Source organism: Phaenicophaeus curvirostris, chromosome 21 (genome assembly GCF_032191515.1).
Source record: "Phaenicophaeus curvirostris isolate KB17595 chromosome 21, BPBGC_Pcur_1.0, whole genome shotgun sequence".
Classification (NCBI taxonomy): Eukaryota; Metazoa; Chordata; class Aves; order Cuculiformes; family Cuculidae; genus Phaenicophaeus; species Phaenicophaeus curvirostris.
Genome location: NC_091412.1, coordinates 7,996,256 through 8,017,812, shown reverse-complemented (window position 1 = coordinate 8,017,812; position 21,557 = coordinate 7,996,256). Strand labels below are relative to the sequence as shown.

The window sequence follows — 21,557 nt, the reverse complement described above, 5'->3', positions numbered from 1 at the left end:
TGATGGGAGTTTCATACTCAGCAGCTGCCAAACCTACCCAGATGTGAAATGCAGAAGAAATGAAGTGGAAGCCGGGTGCCTCATCTGGCCAGACCAGCGCCACCAACTTCCTCTCGAGGTCGGGTACTAGACCAGGTTAGAATTTTGCAATGGACCTGCGATCAGGTCCAATGTGGTTTGTAAGCCAACTGCTATTTAATGCCGTCTACAAGCTTTTGCCGATTGACTCCAGCCATTTAGGAATGGCCAATCTGGTCGAAGTGGCTGAGCTGGATTCCTCTCTGAGTGGAAAAAGATCATCACTAGAGAATGATTCATGCCATTTTAATCTAAATGCGTGATCGCTCTCTGTTGACTATAAAAGGAGGGCTGATGACCTGATTAACAAATATCCAAATTTTGCACATTTATGTGCTAACTCAGCCTTTTACAATCAGGTCCTGGACTCCCAAACATCACGGGCTATTTTTATAACTAAAAGCTTGTTATTTGCTGCAGGGTTTCATAGGGCACTTGCTTGGCTCCAGTGGCTGGTTTCAGACTGAGCCTCAGCTGTGACCTTTACAAAGGCTGAGAGCAGAGCCTGCTGTGTGCTTGCAGGTTAAAAAGGGTTAATTACCTGTTTGAGTCTCCTCTACACTGAAATCTGCTGGAGCAATTCTCATCAGAGTTACTTTTTAAACTGCCTTAAGTCAAGTAATATTCATTGATGAGAAGAAGATGTATGACAAATCATTAAAAATAGAAGCATTGGTGGTTCGTTAATAATGACATTGTTATTCTGTTAATTATATTTGCAAAACAGACAAAAGGTCCAGTCTAGCTTGTCATTTGGACTCAGGACCACTGAGATTTTTAGGTTATAGTGGCAGCATTTGTCTCATTTAGCGTTGATGCAGTGTTGCTGTGAGAAATGAACTGAGCCTTGGAGGTTGGAAGTAGATGATCTTTAAGGTCCCTTCCAACCCAAACTATTCTATGATTCTATGATTCTATGATTCTATGATTCTATGATTCTATGATTCATTTCAAACTATGGGTAGTGGCACCCTCAGACCTCTCCCCCCAGCCTCCAGACTTTAATTCTTTATTATTGTCATTGGAGGTGATCTGCACAACGGTACAGGACCCTTTAAAAAAGGGTCAAGTACGCATCGTGGGAAGCATGAGATTGTTATAATCAGAGAATAGGAGACAGAAGAGAGATGAGCCACCCAGCAATTCACCACAGAACATTTTTATACTAAGTAAGTATTGAAATGCACCCAGAGACAGCTTATAGTAGTAAAATTACTTTATGTTCTGATATGTAAAATAAATGTCCATGCCGTGTAACAAACATTTAAAAATTCCATACCACCTGTATCTAATGTGGTTTCTAATAAAGATTTATCTGTAGCATATATGTTTTATTTATCTAACTGGTTCTTAGTTTTTACATCAAAGGTGTGTATTAAAAAAAAATCTTAAATAGATGTCTTTCAAAAAAAAAAAAACCTTGCAACATTCATTTTTATTAAGTATTTCATTTGTAAAAAGCAAAGCTGAATTGGACACGTGGCCTGCATTTGTGATATATATATATTTTTATATATATATAAAATATATATGTATATAAATAGCTATTCAGCATGCAAAATTGTAGTGATTTCCAAAATCTGATTACAAAACCCACACTGGTCACACACATGATCTGCTGAACGGGTGTATGAGACTGTCCTGGTTGAAACGGGACCTCCACTTTCGTGGCCTCAGGGTTGCCTCACGGCAAGCAGCCATCCTCATCCATCAGCCTCTCTTCAGGGATTCATCAAACCGCAGAAGCACCTCCTGACTTCCCAATTTGTATTTCAGCTTTCTGCCTTTGCCCATTTGGGAAGCGAGGGGAAGGAGAAACCCTCACTGTGCATGACTAAAGTTTAAATACTGTGCTCTGTAGTGGAACCAAACTCCCCGCTTCACCTCTGTGTTGCCAGCATCACCTGGAGCTCAGTAGGATGGACACTGCAGACCAGGGGAGGATGCTCAGGAGCTTTTTGGGTGAAGGCAATGGGAATTTTGTTCCAGAAAGAACACAACTTGCTTTCTCACAGCCGTTCCACACCGCGGCTGTCGCTGAGTGATCCCTCCTAACCTCACAGGGATGCTCTGCTAGGCAAAGCCAGCGCTGAAGGAGTCAGGTCAAGGTACTTCCACAGTAAACAATAGTAGCAATGCATACACTGGTTACAGATTTTTTACCTGTTCTACAAATATTTGTACACTGTAAAGCCTGGCAGGTAATGGGAACTCATCCCACCCCACAATTAAGAAAATATTCCTCTATGCCTCCTTTATGCTGAAAACAATTCTTTCTGAGTTAGCTGCAAAAGAAAAAAAAACATAGCACAAAAGGCACGTTTCAGCTGAATATGAAAGAAATCAAGGACCAGCAAATATAGAAATCATTTCTGGAAAGTATTAGCAACTTTTAAGCTCAAACTTCATAAATATATTGCAATAAGCGAGTGTGATTCAATCAATGGTTGGGAGCATGAAGGCACTGGGTCTGTTCCTAATGCTGCAATTAATTTGCTGTTTGGCCTCAGGCATAACGCTTCGCTTCTTAGTTTCCCACAGCCACGAACGATGGTGTTGTGGGGCGAAGAGACATTTGTGCATCAGTGCCTTCTCCTCTCTGCGCCGCGGCACCAACCCTGCGCTGCACTGGGGAGCTCCTGGAGCAGCACCACAGCTCCCTGACCCCTCTGCCAAGCCGCCCCGCTGGCCCCTGCGCTCCTACCGCTCCATCACTTCCAAAAGAAGAAGGAATTCCTACAGATAAAAAGAGCTAAAGAAGTGCTGCTACAGCAGTCCTTGAACTACACAACTGAACGGATAGCGTTTTCCTTTGAGTTTTGCGATGCTGTAACTTCACGGACCAAATACCATAAAAGTGAAGCTCGTGTTTTTCCCAAATAGGCCAAATTTGCTCACGGATGTTTAATATTACAAACAAAAGAAAATGACTAGCCACTTCACTTGTTAGTCATGAAGGTGGTTCCTACTGCATCAGTAACAAAGACGCGAGAATTAATTTATTCAGGAGTCAGTAAGAGCCAGCCAGTAATGAATCCAGCCCACCGAGACAGGAGATGGAGATGTAATTCTCTGTGTGTTTGAAGATACAAGCTCTTCACCCACACAAATCCCTCTGGAAATGCACATTTGTCTCACTGAAGTGCAAGCTACCCACAGGTATCGACACTGACTGAACCCTGTCCTGGAGCGGTACCGTCGGCTGTGGCATCGCTTGGCTGTCAGAGTCATCCGTCCGTCCAGTTCTCCACAGTCCCCATCCCTGAATGATACTGCAGCGATGACTCCCTCGACAAGGAAAAGCTTTGTGAGTACAGGAACTCGTTCGCCGCGTTTAGATGCGGAGAGGGGGGTTTCCTCTCGCACACAGAAGGATGAACCCTTTCCCTCGGGAAAGATGAAGAAGGAACGCGCTCCCGAACCTGAGACTGGGACAGCTGGTTGTAGACACTGAAGTGGCTGCTACCTGGTGGCTGCGAGCCTTGACCCGTGATGGATGGGAGCCGCGGCATCATGGTGGTGGCAGTAAAATGAGCAGGGAAAGGCTGGTAAGGGACAGTTTCCATTGTCTGAACGCTGTAGCTGGTGTAAGGTGCGACGGAAGTCCACATATTGCAGCTCAAGGGGGGAGGTGGAGGTGGCAAGTCATCGACCGTTGAGACGCCAGCAATTTCAGCCCCAGAACTAGAGTACATGCACGCTTCCCTTGGCGTCACCTCGCTGCAGTAGGAAGGGCTTAGCATCTGCTGATCGTACGGAGGTGGGGAACGGAAATAGTGATCATCTCCTACAGAAGACGAGGCTTCCAGGTAGGAGCGTTTGCAGGGCAGGTCCAGGTGCCGAGCACTTTCTACAAACAAAACAAATAACTTGTTCAGGAGCAGCTCCCAGCTCACCAGTATTTAACAGCAGTCTGCTAAGAGCCTGGGGTGGTTTTATGGAGTCCTCTTAGAAGCCAAGCATGCAGTCTGTGATTATTTCGCTAAACAACTGGTGCTCTTTTTCAGATTAATCCAGTTAAACCACTTTAGTTTGGGAAGACAATGTACAACATCAAATGGACATTGTGTTGCAAATGTCAGCCTAATCCCCTCAGCCTCAAAGCATTCTGGTGACATTTATCAGGTTAAGTGAGCGACTTGGGCTACTATTCTCACATCAGCGATTACTTCTCCTTCATCCAGATAACAGAGGTCCCTGACACTCTTGCAGTGTTACTCCTGACAAATTCAAGAAGTCTTACAGGGGCTTATCGCAGCCTGCCTTCCTGTCATTACGAAAATGACTCTACATTTCCCAGATATTCATGTCAGAAGCTGCAGAAATATTTCCAGATAAAGCAGCCCTTTCCCAGTCATCAGTCCTTCCCCTCAGCTTTACACTGAGAAGCTGTAGCCCCTCTCTTACAGGCTACGATGACGGTTGCGGTGTTTGTTAGCTGGTAGGAATATTCTCTAAATGAATTAGTGAATTCAACATCTGCTAAATGTGCACATTTGCCTTGCAGCCCTCATTACTGGTGCTCTTAGATTCTTCATTTGCCCATGATCAGAGGATTCTCACAGCTTAAATAAATTAGTGGTCAATGAGACATGCAAATAGAAGGACTTTTTTCTGTGCAAGAGTTTTCTGTTTAACTTAAAACATGCCATGATCTCCTCTTGCCGGACTAAAAGGAAGAGTATGTAGTTACAGGACACTTAAACTTGAGAACTAGTGGATAAGAAGAAAGAGATGCTTTACACACAGCTACCACGGTCCCACTAATCTACCGACATCAAGAGAAATGGCAATGGCTTCATCCTGGAAAAGTGCTGAATGTGTATGATTCCATTAATGCCAGATGTCAGGACATCTCGGGACAGGTAAGGCCTCCTACAATTACTAATTCAGCTGATTCTAGCAATGGATAATTTCCCAGCATACCTTCATGCCATTTAAGTTATGCATTCTGATTATTTTTTTGCCTCTGATTCAGAGTCTGAATTTTCCTTCTATGGGATAAACCTGCCAAACCCCCCTGACCCTCCAGAACACTCTGATCACATCAATATTTTTGAAGATCAAAGAGGCCAATTGAAAATTAACTGGAATTAGCAATGTCTTTCAGTGCTTATAGGTTTATTTGCATCAATATTTTTCTAGTTGTAAACTCTAGTTACCTCTTCTTTTTAGGCAGTGATAGAAGAGCCCCGAATCTCTCTGTGCTGTGAAGGTGTTGAGTGGCAGATCTTGAGTATCTGAAGCTGCAAATTGCATGTGAGCACCGTTCTCATACTGATAATGCTGAAGGGTCTGGTGATTCCCATGAAGTGGGTTAACATCTGGCTTTGTTGAAAGCTGACCATGACTGGACACCAACCTCTGCCTCATGATGCTTTTGGAAATTACTGGATATTCTTTGCTAAAAGAAGTAAATAAAAAAAAAAATATTAGCAGTTAGACAGCTGTCAGCATTAACAGAGAGACAAAATATTAGTTTGGCTTCCCTAGAGTATTTCCATCCAGTGACTTCAACACCCTTTGCCAAATGCAATGAACTCATCACTCTGCTGGGTGTGGGCAAGCATTACAACACGCAGTGTGTGTCACTGAATTACAGGGAGAACTTTTCAGGGGTATAATTGCGATTAAAAGCCCTAATGCCCTCAAGCACAAGAAAATGTGATGCCCCCATGGCATAGGCACCTTTTAACTTCTCTCAAGAGGGGCAGCACACCAGCAGCAGAATGAGGATTAAAGCCCAGCTGTAAGGCTGTGTTTCTGCACAGAACGTGGATCTGAAGGCTGCGTGTCAGGCACTGCCTGGGCTCCGTGCACTCGTGCCACAGCTCCCCAAACCCATGAGCTGGGCAGGAGGCCACCCTGCTGAGCACCTCCTTGGTGCCGTCCCTCCTCACGCTACTCCGTACCTTTGCAGTCGTGCCACACGCAGGTCGCTGTCGTCGCTTCCCCTGAATCCCTTGGCAAATGGGTTGTTTTCAATTTTCAGCTGAGTTATCTTTAAAAGAATGAAACCAAGCATAAAGCGTGAGCAAAGGGATCAGCGGTGCTGCAGCTGTAGGTCCCTAGGTGCCCTGTCCTGAGAAAAGACCTGGCCAGAATCTGTGATGCAGAAGGAAGGTGGTGACATGAATTTAACCAGCCTTGAGGGCTCAAGCTTCCCCTCTCTGCTTCCACAACCCACAGTGGCTCTGGGGTAGCTCCCAGTCAGCTGATGGACTGTGAGAAGTGTAGGGTGCTTCCTTAGCCCACAGCCTGACACCACGTTTGTACCTCTTTAATTTTGTTATTTACTGACTGGGATTTTCCTCTGACATGAGCAGAATCAGGGCTTCAGTCTGCACCTTTTTACCTTCCTCTGGCTTGATCCAGCCTAGGAGGGAGCTTAGATAAACACTGATACCTTCTTCACTGAGCTCTACTCAGAGGTAGCCTCCATCATCAGCTTTCCATCTCCATGAGCCCCACAATCGGCTGTAACCAAGACTCTCATTTTTTTTTTGTTTAGAAAGACAGTTATTCACCAGGACACTTCTTACTAGCACAATATTTCTGAGCTAAAATAATTCAGCAGTTTGTTTTTCTCTACAAGAAGCCTCAAGCAGGATTTTAATTGTTAATGCCTAGGGGAGGTAAGTAAAACCCTTTGGATATTTATCTAAGACTGGGATTTGCTCAAGACCACAGTGGGGTCGTGGTGAGTCCTTTTTCTCCTGCTCCTCTGCTGTGGATCACTTTGCTCACCCTGGCCGAGCCCCATCAACCCCCAGAGCAAGAGCTGGGCAGCTCCTCAAAGGATCTTCACAAGAGATCAGCTCATCTGGGGCATTTCCCCGAATCCCCTCAGGTCCGCTCTGTGCTGCCACAGCTGCCAGCCTCCCCCCAGCAGTGTTTATGTGGCAATGACAGTGGAAGTATTAAGTTTATGAAGCACTTAGGGAACTTTAGGGATGAAAGGCACTATTGACATGCGAGACTTTTTAAGTGGGTATTAAAAAAGCTCTTTTGAGCCTTTTTGGTTAACCATGTTTGGGCAACTGGTCATTTTAAATCGACAGCTACACCTTTTCAAACAGGATTCACTTCAGTGTCCAAATAGGGACTGCTTTTTTTTTCTTCCCCTCCTGTTTTACCGTAACACACACATCCAAGTTTCTGCTCTGAGTCTTTTAACTGGCTCACTAATTGCAGAACATTTCAAGGACTCTATGCTTCAAGTAGCAAAGGGCATACAGGCATCTTGCTTGAGAGGCAAAGGTCTGGCTGGTTACTGGGGAGGAAGAATTTAACTCATGTTCCTGTAGTTTTTTTCTATGAATATGTAGAAAAGGAGCTGATAAAGTAACACACGGCAGCTGTCACGTTCAAGGTGACGGGAGAGCTCCAGTGATGCTACTTCACCCTGCACCTTTATTCATGAAGCCCAACATGCTTTATAAAGTCCAAGAAATTCTCACACAACCCTGCAGTCAGACCTCACCGTTAGGAAAAGTGCAGGGGAGAAGAAGCTTGTGCAAAGACAGGTCAATCGGCAGCAGGATTGAAAACGGAGCCTTCCCATGCCCTGCCCTGTGCTCACTCCTCTCCCTGCCCTGGTGACAGTGCATGGGGAGGTCACTATTAGTGGTCACAGTGCTTGCATCCTGCTGGCAACCTGGGTCAGTAAAACTCTCAAACGGAATCGCTGCCCGTTGCTGCCACTACCAACTCACTCAGAGAAGAACCAGAGACACTGAACCCTACAACACACACATCCCTCCTCAAAGCACAGAACCAAGCCCTTTGTCCTTTATAACCCCCCTCAAAACAGACCCGAGCCCCCCCACCTTCATCTGCTAACCACTCTTAGCTGAGTTTTTATGGTTACATTCCTCGTACGTCGCACTAAATACACATGCTATAATTACTTTTCACTGTAGATTTATGAGCAAGCTTTACTAGTCATTATTAGATTTGCTTGCTGTTTTGAATGACATCTTAGCATTTATGAGCACGCCGATTCATTAGTGTCTGGACTCTTAGAGTTTGCCAAGATATTGTTACCCAACGACATTCGTGCTGCTCCTCCGCTCCATCCTCTGGCTTGTCACTCGTGCTTAATGCTTGCAGAGCTGGGATGAAAACTTGTCTTTTAAAGCAGGCATTTTCTGCTGCACAATAGCAGCACAATAGGCTCTCTCCCTCCCTCCAAGCAAACGGATCCTGCTCTTCGAGGCACAGCGGCGCTGCCGTACGCTGTGATTTGGAAGCTCGTTTCACAGCTGTCGGCAGCAGAGGGCTGTGAGCTGCAAAAGCCGCAAGGGGAATGAGCCAGAAAAGCAACCTACCTTGTGATTCTGGTAGGAGGTCACCGATATAAAGGATGTCTCTGGGAAAACATGGGTGCAGAAGGCTGTGTTCTTGGATCCGAAAGCGTTGTTCTCATCTGCCTTCACGATGTGCAGTCGTGGCTGGTATTTGTGCATTGAATTAAGAATGATCTGAAAAACAATTGATGCTGAAGTGAGAAATGTGATATTTTTTCATAAAAGGAGACAAGATAGACCTTACTAGCAGGGCACTAAAGCCCACCAGCGCTCAGCTTTAGCTTTGCTTTTAAATTAGAGGGGGAAAAATAACATTATATAAACACACACAAACCAAGACAGAAAAGGTATCTGCTGCTCTGGCAAGAAGAACTGAACTTCAAGCTTTCTTGGTAAACCCTCATTTTCTTATTGCTATTGGATAGAGTCTGTCTGGGTGGGAAAAAAGTCATAAATTTCTTTCCCAGCTCATGCTGAAGCTGTACAATATGTATAATTCACCAACAGACTGGTCCATAAAGATTCCTAATAAATGCTTTACTGAGCTGAAAAATACACAGTTTAGCAGAGGCAAAAGAAAAAAAAATCTCAGAAACCACAGGGAAAGGGGAAAAAAAGCAAGCTCTTTTTCTTTTATCTGCTGGTAAAAGAAAACTACAAAAGAGGAGATTTATTTTTTTTTCCTCCTGTTTGTGGAGTGGCTCTGCGTGGGTGGCTGGATCCGACCTCTCGCAGCCACCCTGCACCTTCTGCCTCCTCCTCCAGTCTCTGTGAGTGAGAGGCAGGAGCTGGCCAAGCACTTTTTTTTTCTAGCAGAGGTAGGAGAGGTGAGGAAATGCTGAGTTCCAGCAGGGATTGCAGAGCTCGGGCCAGCGCAGGGTTGCCCGAGCAGGGAACAGATGTCCCAGCACTGGCTGTGGCCATGCCACCCATCCCAGCCTGGCCCCGCAGCATTGTTCTTCCACAAAGAAAGGATGTGCCCGGCTGCTACAAAAGAAAATGGTTTTAAGAAATGGAATTTCTTTTAAGAACTTGAATGGCTTTAAGAAAATTCTTTATCCCTTTTACTGGGTAGAGAAGATATACTGCTTTCTACTTGTTTTCTTGAAATAACTCTTTTTCATTCTATTCTTCCCCTTCCCAAAGTGGCAGATGGAGCCTGTGCCCTGTGCCCAGCTGGTCCTAGAGGCGAGGAGCTGGCACCTCTCCCCTTCCTGGGCTGTGGAAAGTGGTCTGCAAGGACACGTCCGTCCCCGACGGAGATGCACGCAAAGGGCCAAGTAGGGAAGAGTGCACTGGGTGGTGTCTTCAGCTGGTGGTAGTTAGAAGATACAACGGTGCAGGGACAGATGGATGGACGGACAGACATGTGTACACAACACAGCAGAGCAGTATTGATTTACATTAATTGTGAATTTAGCCAATTTTAAACAAGAATTGCTAAGAAGCAGAAGACATTTAGTGCATGCCCATGCCGAGGAGAGCTCACAGCAGCGGCGCGACTCCCCGCACTCCAGCTGGGACAGGAGGTAGCACAGGGTGCTCGTGCTCTTTAAACCCCTTTGTCTGACTGCATGTAACTCTGCCCACAGTAGCTGGCTGCATTATATACCACTTAAATGCAATTTTTATTGTTGACATTTTCCAGACAACCCTCTCTGCTTCCCAAGAGAGAGAATGAGGAATTTTTGGCATTTTATCAGCTTTACATTAAGTCTCTTAACCACTTTGCAGCTGTTGATGTGCAGGGTGTAGATCTGAGAGGGTCAGCTCAGGTTTGGAGCCTTTTCTCTGCTTTCATGTATCAGACACTCATAAAACAAAGCCAAGATGAATAATGTCAGAGGGTCAAGAATTTCATAGGAAGGGGCATTTTAATTTTCATTAATTAAGAGCTGAACAAAGCTGATAAATAATGATTGTCTGGAGCAGAAGCCGGAGTGTACTAAGCTTTCCTCGTCTCCTGCTCAGATCTAGCAAGGATGGGTTACTTGTCCCCAGAGTCAGAGCAAGTCAACAGCAGGACCAAGAAAACAATCTTAAACTGAGATTTCCAAAGGCAAAATAAGGGGCCCAAGTTTCCATAAGCTCTGGATAGTCTGTATACTTCCTCTGAAGTGATATCCGCTAGGCTAAAATGAACCCCTTAAAAATCTTTTTTCTTTTGTTTTATAACCTCTTTAAACAAAAGCCATCCAAACAATTTTCAAAATGGACATGGCATTAATTTTTGGAGCCTGATACAATCATTCAGAAAAGGACTTTTGATGGATGCTCAAGATGACAGTTGTGGCTGCAAACCTGTCTGGAGGTTCAGTGTGGCCTCCTTGATATTTGTGGGATGTTTGATGGTGGAGGGAAGACCTAAATGGCTTCATTTAGCCCAATCCATTGACAAGACGGGGTGTTTCTATTCCTTGCACCAATCTGGCTATTTGCCCACAAGTCTCAGTGTAAGCACCTACGGGAAAGTGCTGAATTTCTTTGCGAGTAGGGACCATGAAATAAGAGCCCCTTGAGATCCACCAGATCAAAGCGTAACAGCCATCACTGAGTGAAAAACATGATCAATAGACATGGGAACCACAATACGCTGAGGTTAACTTCAACAAGTCGGTGTCCAGCAAAGCAACCCCCCCATAAAAATACACAATTTTCTTATGGTGAAGAAAGAAACCCCATCACCTACTTGGCAGAGAGTTTACGGAGGCCATGCCTGCGCATGCACTCTCCTCACTTGTGCTTGGTTTAAGTGCTGTGCATTCAAAAATCCTGCACATCATTCAAAAAAGCCTCCCAATCCTTAGCTGCAGGACAGCGTCCCTGCGCGAAGCGAAATGCCAACAATTCAGGCTAAAGAGTTTTCAAGGCTGCTGTGAAAAAGCGGTCCCTGGCTAAAAATACACAAAACAAATGTAAATTCCACTCTGATGACGAACATCAGTGGAAAGATTAACTTGAAGAATTGTGTCAAAAATGAGAAGTATTTTAATTGATGGGGCAGAGCTGCTGCTGGTTGGTGCTGGGTAGGCAGGGCTTCAGCAGCAGGACAGGAGGGGATGGAGGAGCTCAGCCTCAACGGTGATATTAAAACAATAATTTGATATTTTCCTGTACTTAACTTTTTCATTGCACAGGCACAAGGAGATTGTGACCATGTCAGACACTGCCACACACATTTTTAAGTTATTGTCAGACTAAAATGTAGGTAGTTTGAATAGATTAGCAGCTAATAAAGAAACGGTGTTTGCCTTGTCTTGCCATTGAAAATATTTACTGGTGTGTTGGTTAGAGAGGAATTCTAACATAGTAAAGGACAAGGATGCAAACTTAGTAAGGAAAACTGGAAAACAGTATGCCTTGAGCAGCACTGAAGGACACCAGCTTAGTAACAAAGCCTCCCTCTGCAATTTCAGATCATGTCTTTTTACTTATGAAAGAAACAGCTTGGCTTACATCGGATAAGGGCATATTTAGGTGAATAGCAAATATTTTTTCTGTACTTAAGGAAAGAAAAGGTAAATCAAACAGATATCCCAACCAGGATCCTTGAATCAGATGGACAACCTCAAATTTAGGAAGTTGATTAAGGTTTGACATGCCGGCGCGGCAGATGCCACCTCTTGCTGCCACCACCCAAGAACCCTTTCTGCCTGGAAAACACAGGTTTTCAGAGACAAAACAGCTGCTAAAATAATGCCTGTGGGGGCAATGGCGACTCTCTTTAAAAGCATCAACATAAATGGCACCAAAAGGCTGCAACAATCCACCTGCGCTGCTACGGAGACACAAAAGCAGGCACCCACTTTGGGCTGCACTGAGCGAGATCCAAACATCTCCTCTAGCATCTGAGAAACACTTCACATCTCTTGCCTCCTGAGGTTGTCCTCCTGCTGCCGGCACACCCCCCGCCCGGCTCCGTTACTGCTGGCCAGAGAGGAGCCACAGCGGATCTCGAGGGTGATGTCACTTCTACCCCCTCCACATCGCACGTGCGGGCCAGATTGCATGAGAGACAAACTCCAAAGTCAAATATGAGCTTACACAAACATCTCCCCCGACCCCGTCTCCCTCCTTTGTGCTGATCACACAGTTGGCAGCTGGAATTTAAGCCGTAATATAGCTCAACTACTTTGTTTTTTTGGCATTCCCCAGCCAGCAACAAATGTCAAAAAAAATGGTGTCATTTACTCCTTCCATTTAATTTTACTTAGGAAAACATACTCCTTTAGCATCTAATCTCACACACTGCTGAGTAACGTCGGCTTCAGGGCTTAGAGACATTTGACAGCTTGCAGGATCGGGCCCAGAGGCTGCCAGCTTGGTGGGGCAACGGTACCACTTTGCTTGTCGCAAAGCAAACTTGCCTTGAAATCACCAGTAAAATGCATTTACTTTCATATGAAATTTGGGGAGTTGATTTAAGAGCGCTCCCTGTTTCGCCAAGGTATCAAATGTCATATGATGCAGTGGTCGCTATGGCAACTACCCTTTTTATATTGAATAGTAAATGGCTACGAAAAAGCCACATAATTTTATGGTTGCTCCCAGGGGATCACATAACTAATATAAAATCTCTCACTTTAATATATTTTCTGCTTCTTTCTTCCTTCCTTCTATTCTTTTTAAAGTGAAAAAGCCTTTGAGCTGAGGCTGGCCCTCGTCCCACACTGGGACATTGAGCTGGGGCGTGAGGGACAAGAACAAAACCCTGACGACTGTCTCCCACATGGAAAATACAAAGTGCTGATTAACGAGGCTCATCCAGAATCACAGCCACCGATGCAGTTTATCTTGGTTAACATTTAGAGCATTTGATGGTAGCAGCCATCCCAAACCTTACTTTTCTTCATGAGTAAATGGTTCAAAGTTGCGAAACGGCATCGGTGCTGGAGTCACTCCAGCTGGGTTCCCTAGGACAAACGAGACAGGTCTAGAGATGGATGGTGGAGGCACAGTGCCACTGCCCTGGGACAGCTGCCCTCGTTGCAGCCACCTCAGGAGCTTGCACCGCCCCAGAGCAAGCAGATAAAATCACAGAAAAGATCCTTAATATCACCCAAGTTCAACCAAATAAACACTATACTCGGCTGACCTCTAAAGCAGATAAAAAGCTAGCTCTAAAATCAGCTAAACCTCATCGTATTTATTCTCAGGAAGCAATTCACCTTGCTGTGCTCAAAGCCTGGCCGCCTCTCGGAGCTGCCCAGGGCAGGGCTGTGCGGCAGGACCCCGAGCAGCAGTGGGAACGGACACTTTCCAGCAGCCCCAGCCCTGAAGCTGGCTGGGCTGCTCCTCGTCGGGCTGCCGGAGGAGGAGGCTCCCAAACCCACATGCTTGTCCTGGCAATTCGTACAATGGGGAAAAAAAGAAAGGCTGGAAAATCCTGGGAAAAGGTTCAACATGAGCTCAGACAAATTGTTCCTTATGAGAAGGCCAAAGCTGGGATATTTTTTCTTATTTTATGAGTTTTTTCTCAGTCCCTTTTTCATCTAATGTCAGCTGAAATTCGTGGTAGTATTTCCTGGACGCTCAAGACAGCTTTGGTGTGGAGAGGATGTCTCCTTCCACACTAGCTCGCGAGTGCATCTTTCTGAATGGACAGGACTGCGTGGACCCAGGGCTGTGGCCCTGGGACATCCACTGCTGAGCCATCCTAAACACCTCCTGCGCCGCCTCACGCTGCTGCGTGGCCGCCTGTCACCCGTGGACACGAAAGGTCTTTGGCACACCGAGACATAGTCACTTGCCCTTCTCCAGGCCAACTCCCCACCCAAGACTGGAAGATGATTTCAGGATCTGATTCTAGTTAAACGTTACTAAAATCCACATATTGACTCATTTGACTCATATAAACCAGTAATATACCGATAAAAATATTTAACACAAGAGATGTAAATCTTCTTTCTGACCCTGAACTCCACTGGTTGTTTCTTACTCAGCTATTTAAATTGCACACTGAGATCTATCCATCCCTGGGAAACACATGCAGCCCTGGCAGCACACGGCTCCACTCCTTTCTTTTTTTTTTGCAAGAACAAAGCAGACGATGTAAATCTTCACATCAAATTTTATAATTGTTTTGGGTACCTCTGTTTCTCAGGTCAGCTGCAAGACATTTCCTAAAATGGATGATGAAGGAAAAAAGAAAACTCTCTTTATCACTGTTCTTTTAGCAGAAGATTTAGTGATGCTCTAAAAAAAAAATAGTCTTCAAATTTAGGGCTGGGCAAAAGTTTTTTCCAAGTTTTAAATGAACTGACAAAACAAACTAGCTTAGTAACAGGAGACACACACACACACATGGATTTCTTATATATATAAAGGAAATCATATATGTATATTAAATGCTGTATATTTACATATATATATATATATAAGAAACCATACATGTACTTCAAAGAAATATTATATAAAAATAAAATTTTTATCCTAAAATGAGGATATGAAGCTGCTCTCCTGCTACAGAGATGCTACAGCACTGCTTTAAGAGAGGACAAGGAGGGTGCAAGCAGCAAGATCATGTCTTTTCCCACCAGGCAGGACTTTGCTGGGGAGCTGCAGGCGACCCCCAGAGCTGCAGCAAAGCTGCGGCTGAGGCAGCACACAAACCTCATACCAGTACCTGGCAAGGAAAATGCCTGGTCTCAAGCTATGAAGCAAGCAAACAAGAAAAATACCTCAATAAATTCCTCGGGGACAGTTCATTCAAGTTCTGTCTTTATCAATACAAGAGGATCGAGCGCATTCTCAGTCAGTTTGCCTACAACAACAAGCTGGATGGGAGCACTGAGGGAAGGAAGGCTCTGCAGAGGGATCTGGACAAGCTGAGGCCACGTATATGAGGTTCCACAAGGCTCAGCGTCGGGTCCTTTGGTTACTACAACCCCATGCAAAGCTCCAGGCTTGGGGAAGAATGGCTTGAAAGCTGTCTGGAGGAAAAGGAGCTGGGGGTGTTGGTTCACAGCTGGAGAACACAAACTAGAAATGGCCTGGGTGGCCAAGAAGGCCAACAGCATCCTGGCTTGGATCAGCAATGGCGTGGGCAGCAGGAGTAGGGACAGGATCATCCCTCTGTGCTCAGCGCTGGGGAAGCACCTCGAATCCTGGGTTCAGTTTTGGGCCCCTCGCTACAAGAAAGACATTGAGGGGCTGGAGCGCATCCAGAGAAGGGAAGGGAGCTGGGGAAGGGCTGTTTAGTCTAGAGGGGAGACCTCATGGCTCTCTGCAGCTCCCAGAAAGGAGGCTGCAGTGAGGCGGGTGCCAGTCTCTTCTCCCAAGGAACAAGCGATAGAATGAGAGCAAACGCTCTCAAGTTGCGCCAGGAGAGGTTTAGACTGGATTAGGAAAAATTTCTTCACCAAAAGGGTTTTCAAGCACTGGAACCGGCTGCCCAAGGAAGTGGTTGAGTCACCATCCCTGGAGGTGTTTCAAAGACGGGTAGATGTGGTGCTTAGGGACATGGTTTATAGGTGGACTTGGCAGTGTTAGGTTAAGGGTTGGACTTGACACTCTCAAAGATCTTTTCCAACACAAACGAGACTATGATTCTACTAGGACATCAAGCTAATTAAAGTGCCTCAGTGTGCCTGACGAGCAAAACAGAAAAACACTAAAACTGAATTAATAGAAAATAGGAGGGAAACCCCAAGACTAGGGGGAAAATTAAGACTTTCAGTAATAATCAAATAAAACCAAGTGTGCAAACAATAAATGTGGAAAGAACTAACAAACTCATCAGCATTAAAGAGTAAAGCAGCAGATAGATTATTTTGGTCAAGAAAACCAGGAATATCACTTAAAATGTGACAGACAGAACTCCTGTAGCTTTAAACCTCCATAGGTTACATCTCAGAAACTAAAATAACCCCACACTTTAAAAGTAGATTAAGTCCATTATGGCAATTAAGAAGCACCTCAGCAGCCAAGGAGCAAGATAGGTACAGGGTATTAACATAACCAAGCTCAGCAATAATGTGTTGGGTGGGGATCATATTAAATATCTACTGTTATTTGTCACAATCTCCACTTCCAAGCTTCCTTTTTTTTTTCTGCAGAAATACCTTTATACATTCTGTAAAAAAGAAAATATTTTCCAATTGATCTGGTCCCACCTGAAGCCTGCCAGAAATACTGATGAGATGCTATCGCCCTTTCCAAGCTGGCCTGGCTGCAGAAGCCCATGGGAAAGGCTGGTTCCTCTGGCAGAGGCTGAACTTCAATGGAGTCATTAACAACAATAAAAGTAGAAACCCGTGATGTGATGTGCTTCTCCTCCTCTGCTGTTTTCCAGTGTTACTCCATGGCTACAAGTGTTGGCCTTAAGTGGCTCCTGAGTGTTCCTGCCTACGATCAGGGGAAAAGGGGCTTGAGAGCAAGATAGAGATTTTTTCCAGATATACTGCAGCTTATGAGACGCGCTTCCCTCGGAGCTGCCATCCAGCTCAAAGTTAACTCCTCTGAATAGCGAAAACCCCATTCCAAAGGTCCTCAGGAGAAAGATCCAAGCAAAGCTGGGCTCTTGTGCTGCCAGCATGTCTCTGGAGACAGCTCCAGGAGCCACCGACCCACAGCCTTCCCTGATGCTGAACCAAAACCTGCCACTTTTCATGGCAATTCATCTCACTGCTGCCTGAAAGGCATCCTCGTGTCCTCCCTAGCTGTCACGTACAGAGTATAAGACCAAATTAAAATCTGCCCTAATTAACATCCTCTGCTTCCTCGCAGCAGCCCTTGTGTTTAAGGATATTACTTTACAGTAATACAGTTTTTAGCCCTTGCTGCTCATCCTCACCACCTCTCAAGGTACGTTAAGTACCTTTATGTATGTTATTAGGTACCATCAGTGGGTAGCCCCACCAAAGTCCTGTGGGAGCAAGGACTCTTCCCTCGCCGGCTCTGCCTGCCGCTCAAGCTCAGGGCAGCACTTGCAGCTGGGGGGTTATTACAGATACCTGCGCTGTCGCCGTAACGCAGGCACTCATGCTCAGCACTGCAAATGAAAAAGAAAAGAGATGGGTTTTGCTTCAAAGAGCAGTCCCAGCAGCTTAAACAATACCTTGAGCCAGGAGATGAGGAAAAGCCTGAACGGTAAAATGACGAAAATACTGAGTAAATTAAATGAGTCACACAGGAGACCAACGTCACTGCCAGTCTGAGCCAAAGCCCCTCAGCAACCCTCTCTTCATGCCCCTTCAGCAGCTTCACACCCACTCAGAGCATCCTTCACCTGCTGGGGCTGGGAGCGGGAGCTGCCTGCACCACCGCACAGCTCGCTGACCATAAGGACGGTCTCACGGGCGCCCTCCACCTCACTGTTTATATACTTTAAACCTCTGAGGAAAGTGGAATTCCATTCATGAGCATTTATCACTACAGAGATACTTGCCAGGACTCACTCGATATTCCCCCATGTGCCCTGAACTAACCTTCCAAAAGAAACATGGGTGTTGCGTTATCCTTTCCAAAGGAGAGGTTATTTTGGTGCACCATCTATGGCTGGTGTTAGCTAACTGACCTGCTAGCACCTGCAATGATATCATCTGGCTCATGATAAAAGCATCATTCGCGTTTTTCATCCAGAAAACAGAGCTAGGTGCATCTCAAGCAGAATACAGTGGGAATTGGGAAGATCACTCGCACTGAAGAGAATGTCTTTGAAGACAGAGTATACGTAACTATTATTCTCGTGGCATTAGAAAGTGAAGCACTGGCCCTGCCAGAATCACTTACTGTCACTCACCAGCCCCACGTAAATCTGAGGCTCTATCAGGCTGATTATCTCTGCATGTAAAGATTTGAAAATACATAAATTAAGATTTTACTCTAAGCATAGATGGCTTACAATGCTTTTTTTAGGATCAGATAGACCTTGCCACAGCTAAACATTACAGTGAGTTCTTAATCCATGCTCAACATGAGCATTTCTCAGTTGTTAAGCCTGGTGTGAAAGAAGCCTTTCACAGTTAAAAAATCCCCCAAGAGGAAAATATACAGCCCACATTTTCAGACCATGGTGTGTGAGTTGGGCACAGGCTTACCTGCCACAAAACCTGCTTGACCAGAGGGGCTTGCAGGCAGATTACAGAGCTCTGCATTTAATTTCTTCGTATTTAAAATCTGCATTTTTTTATGTGTCTGCATTGAAAAATGCCTCCTTTGCTTCTGACTGTAAATAATAATTTACCGCAAGAGATAGCTGCCCAGTGGAAGAAGCAGGAATGAGCTTTTTGAAACTGAAGAGGAATGGTTGGTGGCTGGATTTTATGGGCTGGGTGTCGGAAAGCGAGGTTTTCTAGCACCGCCTGAAAGGCATCCCCTCCCGCCAGCACAGTAAATAATCTTCAATCTACTTCCATGGATTACAGCAGGGGCTTCGGCTCCATGGCTTATTAATTAAGCTGTTTAACTTACTTATTTTAAGCCTCAAATGTACCTACACTTGTCTTTATGAACTCCATGGGGCTACTTGTCCCCGACGTTAAGCAGCTATTAGAGCACAGAGAGTCAGGGCACGGATTCACTTATCAACAAATACACTGAAATAATGTGAAACTTCTGCCTATCTGTTTTTCAGGTGAGATCCCAGGTGCCCAGGAGCCATGCTCAGGGGAGCCGTGCCCCACGTGGTGATGCGTTTACCCTTCAAACTCGTCTCCCCTCCACGCCACGCACAGTGGCTTCTTGTGCTCCAGCTGCATCTGCGATCAAGAGCCTATAAAATCCACCAAGACCTTCTTGCAAGAGTCCCATAACACCACACACGCTCGACCTTGACATTCAGCATCAACCGGCAGGGGAGCTAGAAGATTTTCTTTGCTTTTTTCGCCAAAAAAGCATCTACCAAAAAAATGGTTAATCCAGAAAAGGAATATTTAGCACAAAGGGGCTGCGGGGGATCACTCACATGCAGCAAAGAGCTGCCTGCAGGGCTGGGCTCTGCAGGATTTTGGGATGCCAGGCAGAGCTGGAGCCCAGGGCGGTGCGAGCCAGGTTGGGAGCCTGGTGTCACGACACCTGCGCGTGCCCACAGTGGCCAAGGATGCCCAGGAGGGCCAGCCAGCACGGCTCTGGCTGGGCAGCTGCCCGCATACCAAAAAAAGCACCAGCAGCAGCCTGCAGCAATCATCGCTCCGCATAGTTTTGAGGTTTGGAGAAAATCAAAGACAAAAGGAAATGACAGGCAGGCAGCCTTCGCTGGTGCACGAGAAGGCAAACAAACCCTGTGGGTTTTCTGACTTGTTTTTCCTAGGGAGCTTTAAGGGATCGTTTGCAATCGCTGGGAACAAATTCCTAGAAATGAGAAGCTGTTATTATTCATAATGCAATGCCTTCTCTGGAGAGCCGTGGGCAGGGCTGGGAGGGCTGTGCCACGCCAGGCAGACACCTCACAGGCACTGCCAGCCCCCCGGGCACTGGCTGCCCATGCAACAGCAGCAGAACAAGTCTCAGGATGAGCTGCTAGGAAAATTCACATTTGCCTGGTACGGAGTCTGGCTCTTTCCATGACTACAGCAAAAAGTGAAGCACCAATTCTCTAAAAAAGATGATTACTTCAGAAGTCTAACAGGGAACTGCCTGAGAAGAGGCTAAATCCCATTTAGCCAGGCAGGTAGTTCAAGCCTGAACTGCACAGCAAGGCATTTCAAACAGGTTATTCCAGGTATTTTCCCAGCAGCCTAAGACAGAGTGTGCTGGGCTGTGCATGAGGCAGGACAGCTCGCACAGCACGAGGGGACCAAGCAAGGCTCATTTGGAACACGACCACTACGTCAAGCTGCAGGGATGGCCCCAAAACACAAACTGGAGTTCCCTCTGTCTCACTAGGGAAGCTCTGTGGGAGGACAAACAGGCTGTTTGTTAAAGCAGGGGAGAGAATCTTCCCTGTTAAAACTGCAGTTAAAAAATGACAAAGTCAGGAAAAGCAAACATTCAAAGTTGCAAAACCAACACTGCAAATCCTGTTTGGTTTACGGCCACATTGAACATCCTGTATGTTTTATGATTTACATTTTACAACATAAACAGTCATATATTAAGCTGCACAGTTAACCAAGAGAAAAACACAGGAGTGAAAAAAATGCCACGTGCAAAGCAAGCAGGCTGGTCCAGCTGCTGACACTGAAACACCAGCTTTTGGGGGCTTTATATAATTTTTACTGTGCAGCCCTTAACACAGTTGTTTTCATTTCATTTCCGTGGTGCTTTCTCCCTTAAAGAAGAGCGAAGGGGAGAGATCGCCTGTGATTAATAACATCAGCATTAAATGGCCCTGATTAGTCTTTGAAGTTCACACATGTTTCATTGGGGTCACTAGGTTGGGGAAGAGGGTCAGTTCCCGGCACTGCTGATGGCTCTGTGCAGGGCTGGGTTATCACGGTGTCACCCTGCCAGAGCCCGGCTCTGCCGCGGCAGCGACACGCAGGATCGGCACGCTTGCTTTTTGAAGTGCAACATTTGCAGAATATTACAAACAGAGCAAAAATTCTGGATTTTTAACAGCGTTCTAAGCTGGTAGGGTCATCGTGCCTCTGGAGTTAACCCCATAAAGCTCCATTTGATTAAGCTGTGTCAGAATCACACTTTCTGTACGGCTTTAGGTTCCATCAGGACAATTAAATGCACGTGAAAATCTGTTCTTTAGAGGCTTGATGCATGGTCATTTTGAGCAAGACGGATACACCCCTTCTCACTCTGCATCTTTCTTTGGGACCTTTTCACAGCCCCCCTCACCCTTAAACTGCTGCTGCTTTTAAGACTGACAGGTTAAAAACCACATTTGATGAAACAAAGTAGATTGTCTTACCTGTAGTAGTAGTAGTAGCTGATGGCACTAAACCTAAAAGGATTTTAAACTCTGTCTTTCCTTCCTCCAGCCAACAAGGTTTGTTTATTTTTATATGACTTTCAGCTCAGATAGTGCAAACCAGACAAGTCTGTATTTTTATAAGCACTCGTTTTCCTGTCATGTTGGAAGGGACCTTGTGCTGAGATATTAAATGCACTGTAGCAGATAACTGTGTACTCCCTACTTCTGCATTTGCAACACACATGAATTAAGGTTTTCCAAATAAAATATTTCATCTTTTATAGGGCTGCCAAAGCCAGCTTCAAAAATACTGAGTTTATGCAACCTGTTTCAGTGAGCTGTATGCACTGCTCACAGCAACA

At 45.5% G+C, this 21,557-nt stretch overlaps 1 protein-coding gene across 5 annotated transcripts in view; it reads right to left on the bottom strand.

Moving 5' to 3' along the window:
* Positions 1-1,303: 1,303 nt before the first annotated feature.
* Positions 1,304-21,557, bottom strand: part of TBX4 (T-box transcription factor 4) — a 39,877-nt gene continuing 19,623 nt past the window's right edge. For all 5 annotated transcript variants that reach the window (XM_069874065.1, XM_069874068.1, XM_069874067.1 and 2 more), the window contains 4 exons: positions 8,409-8,561; positions 5,991-6,079; positions 5,241-5,482; positions 1,304-3,928 (listed from right to left, as the gene is read on the bottom strand). In XM_069874065.1, coding sequence (XP_069730166.1) covers positions 3,306-3,928; positions 5,241-5,482; positions 5,991-6,079; positions 8,409-8,561 — 1,107 coding nt within the window. In that variant the 3' untranslated portion in view covers positions 1,304-3,305. The remainder of the gene's footprint in view (positions 3,929-5,240; positions 5,483-5,990; positions 6,080-8,408; positions 8,562-21,557) is intronic.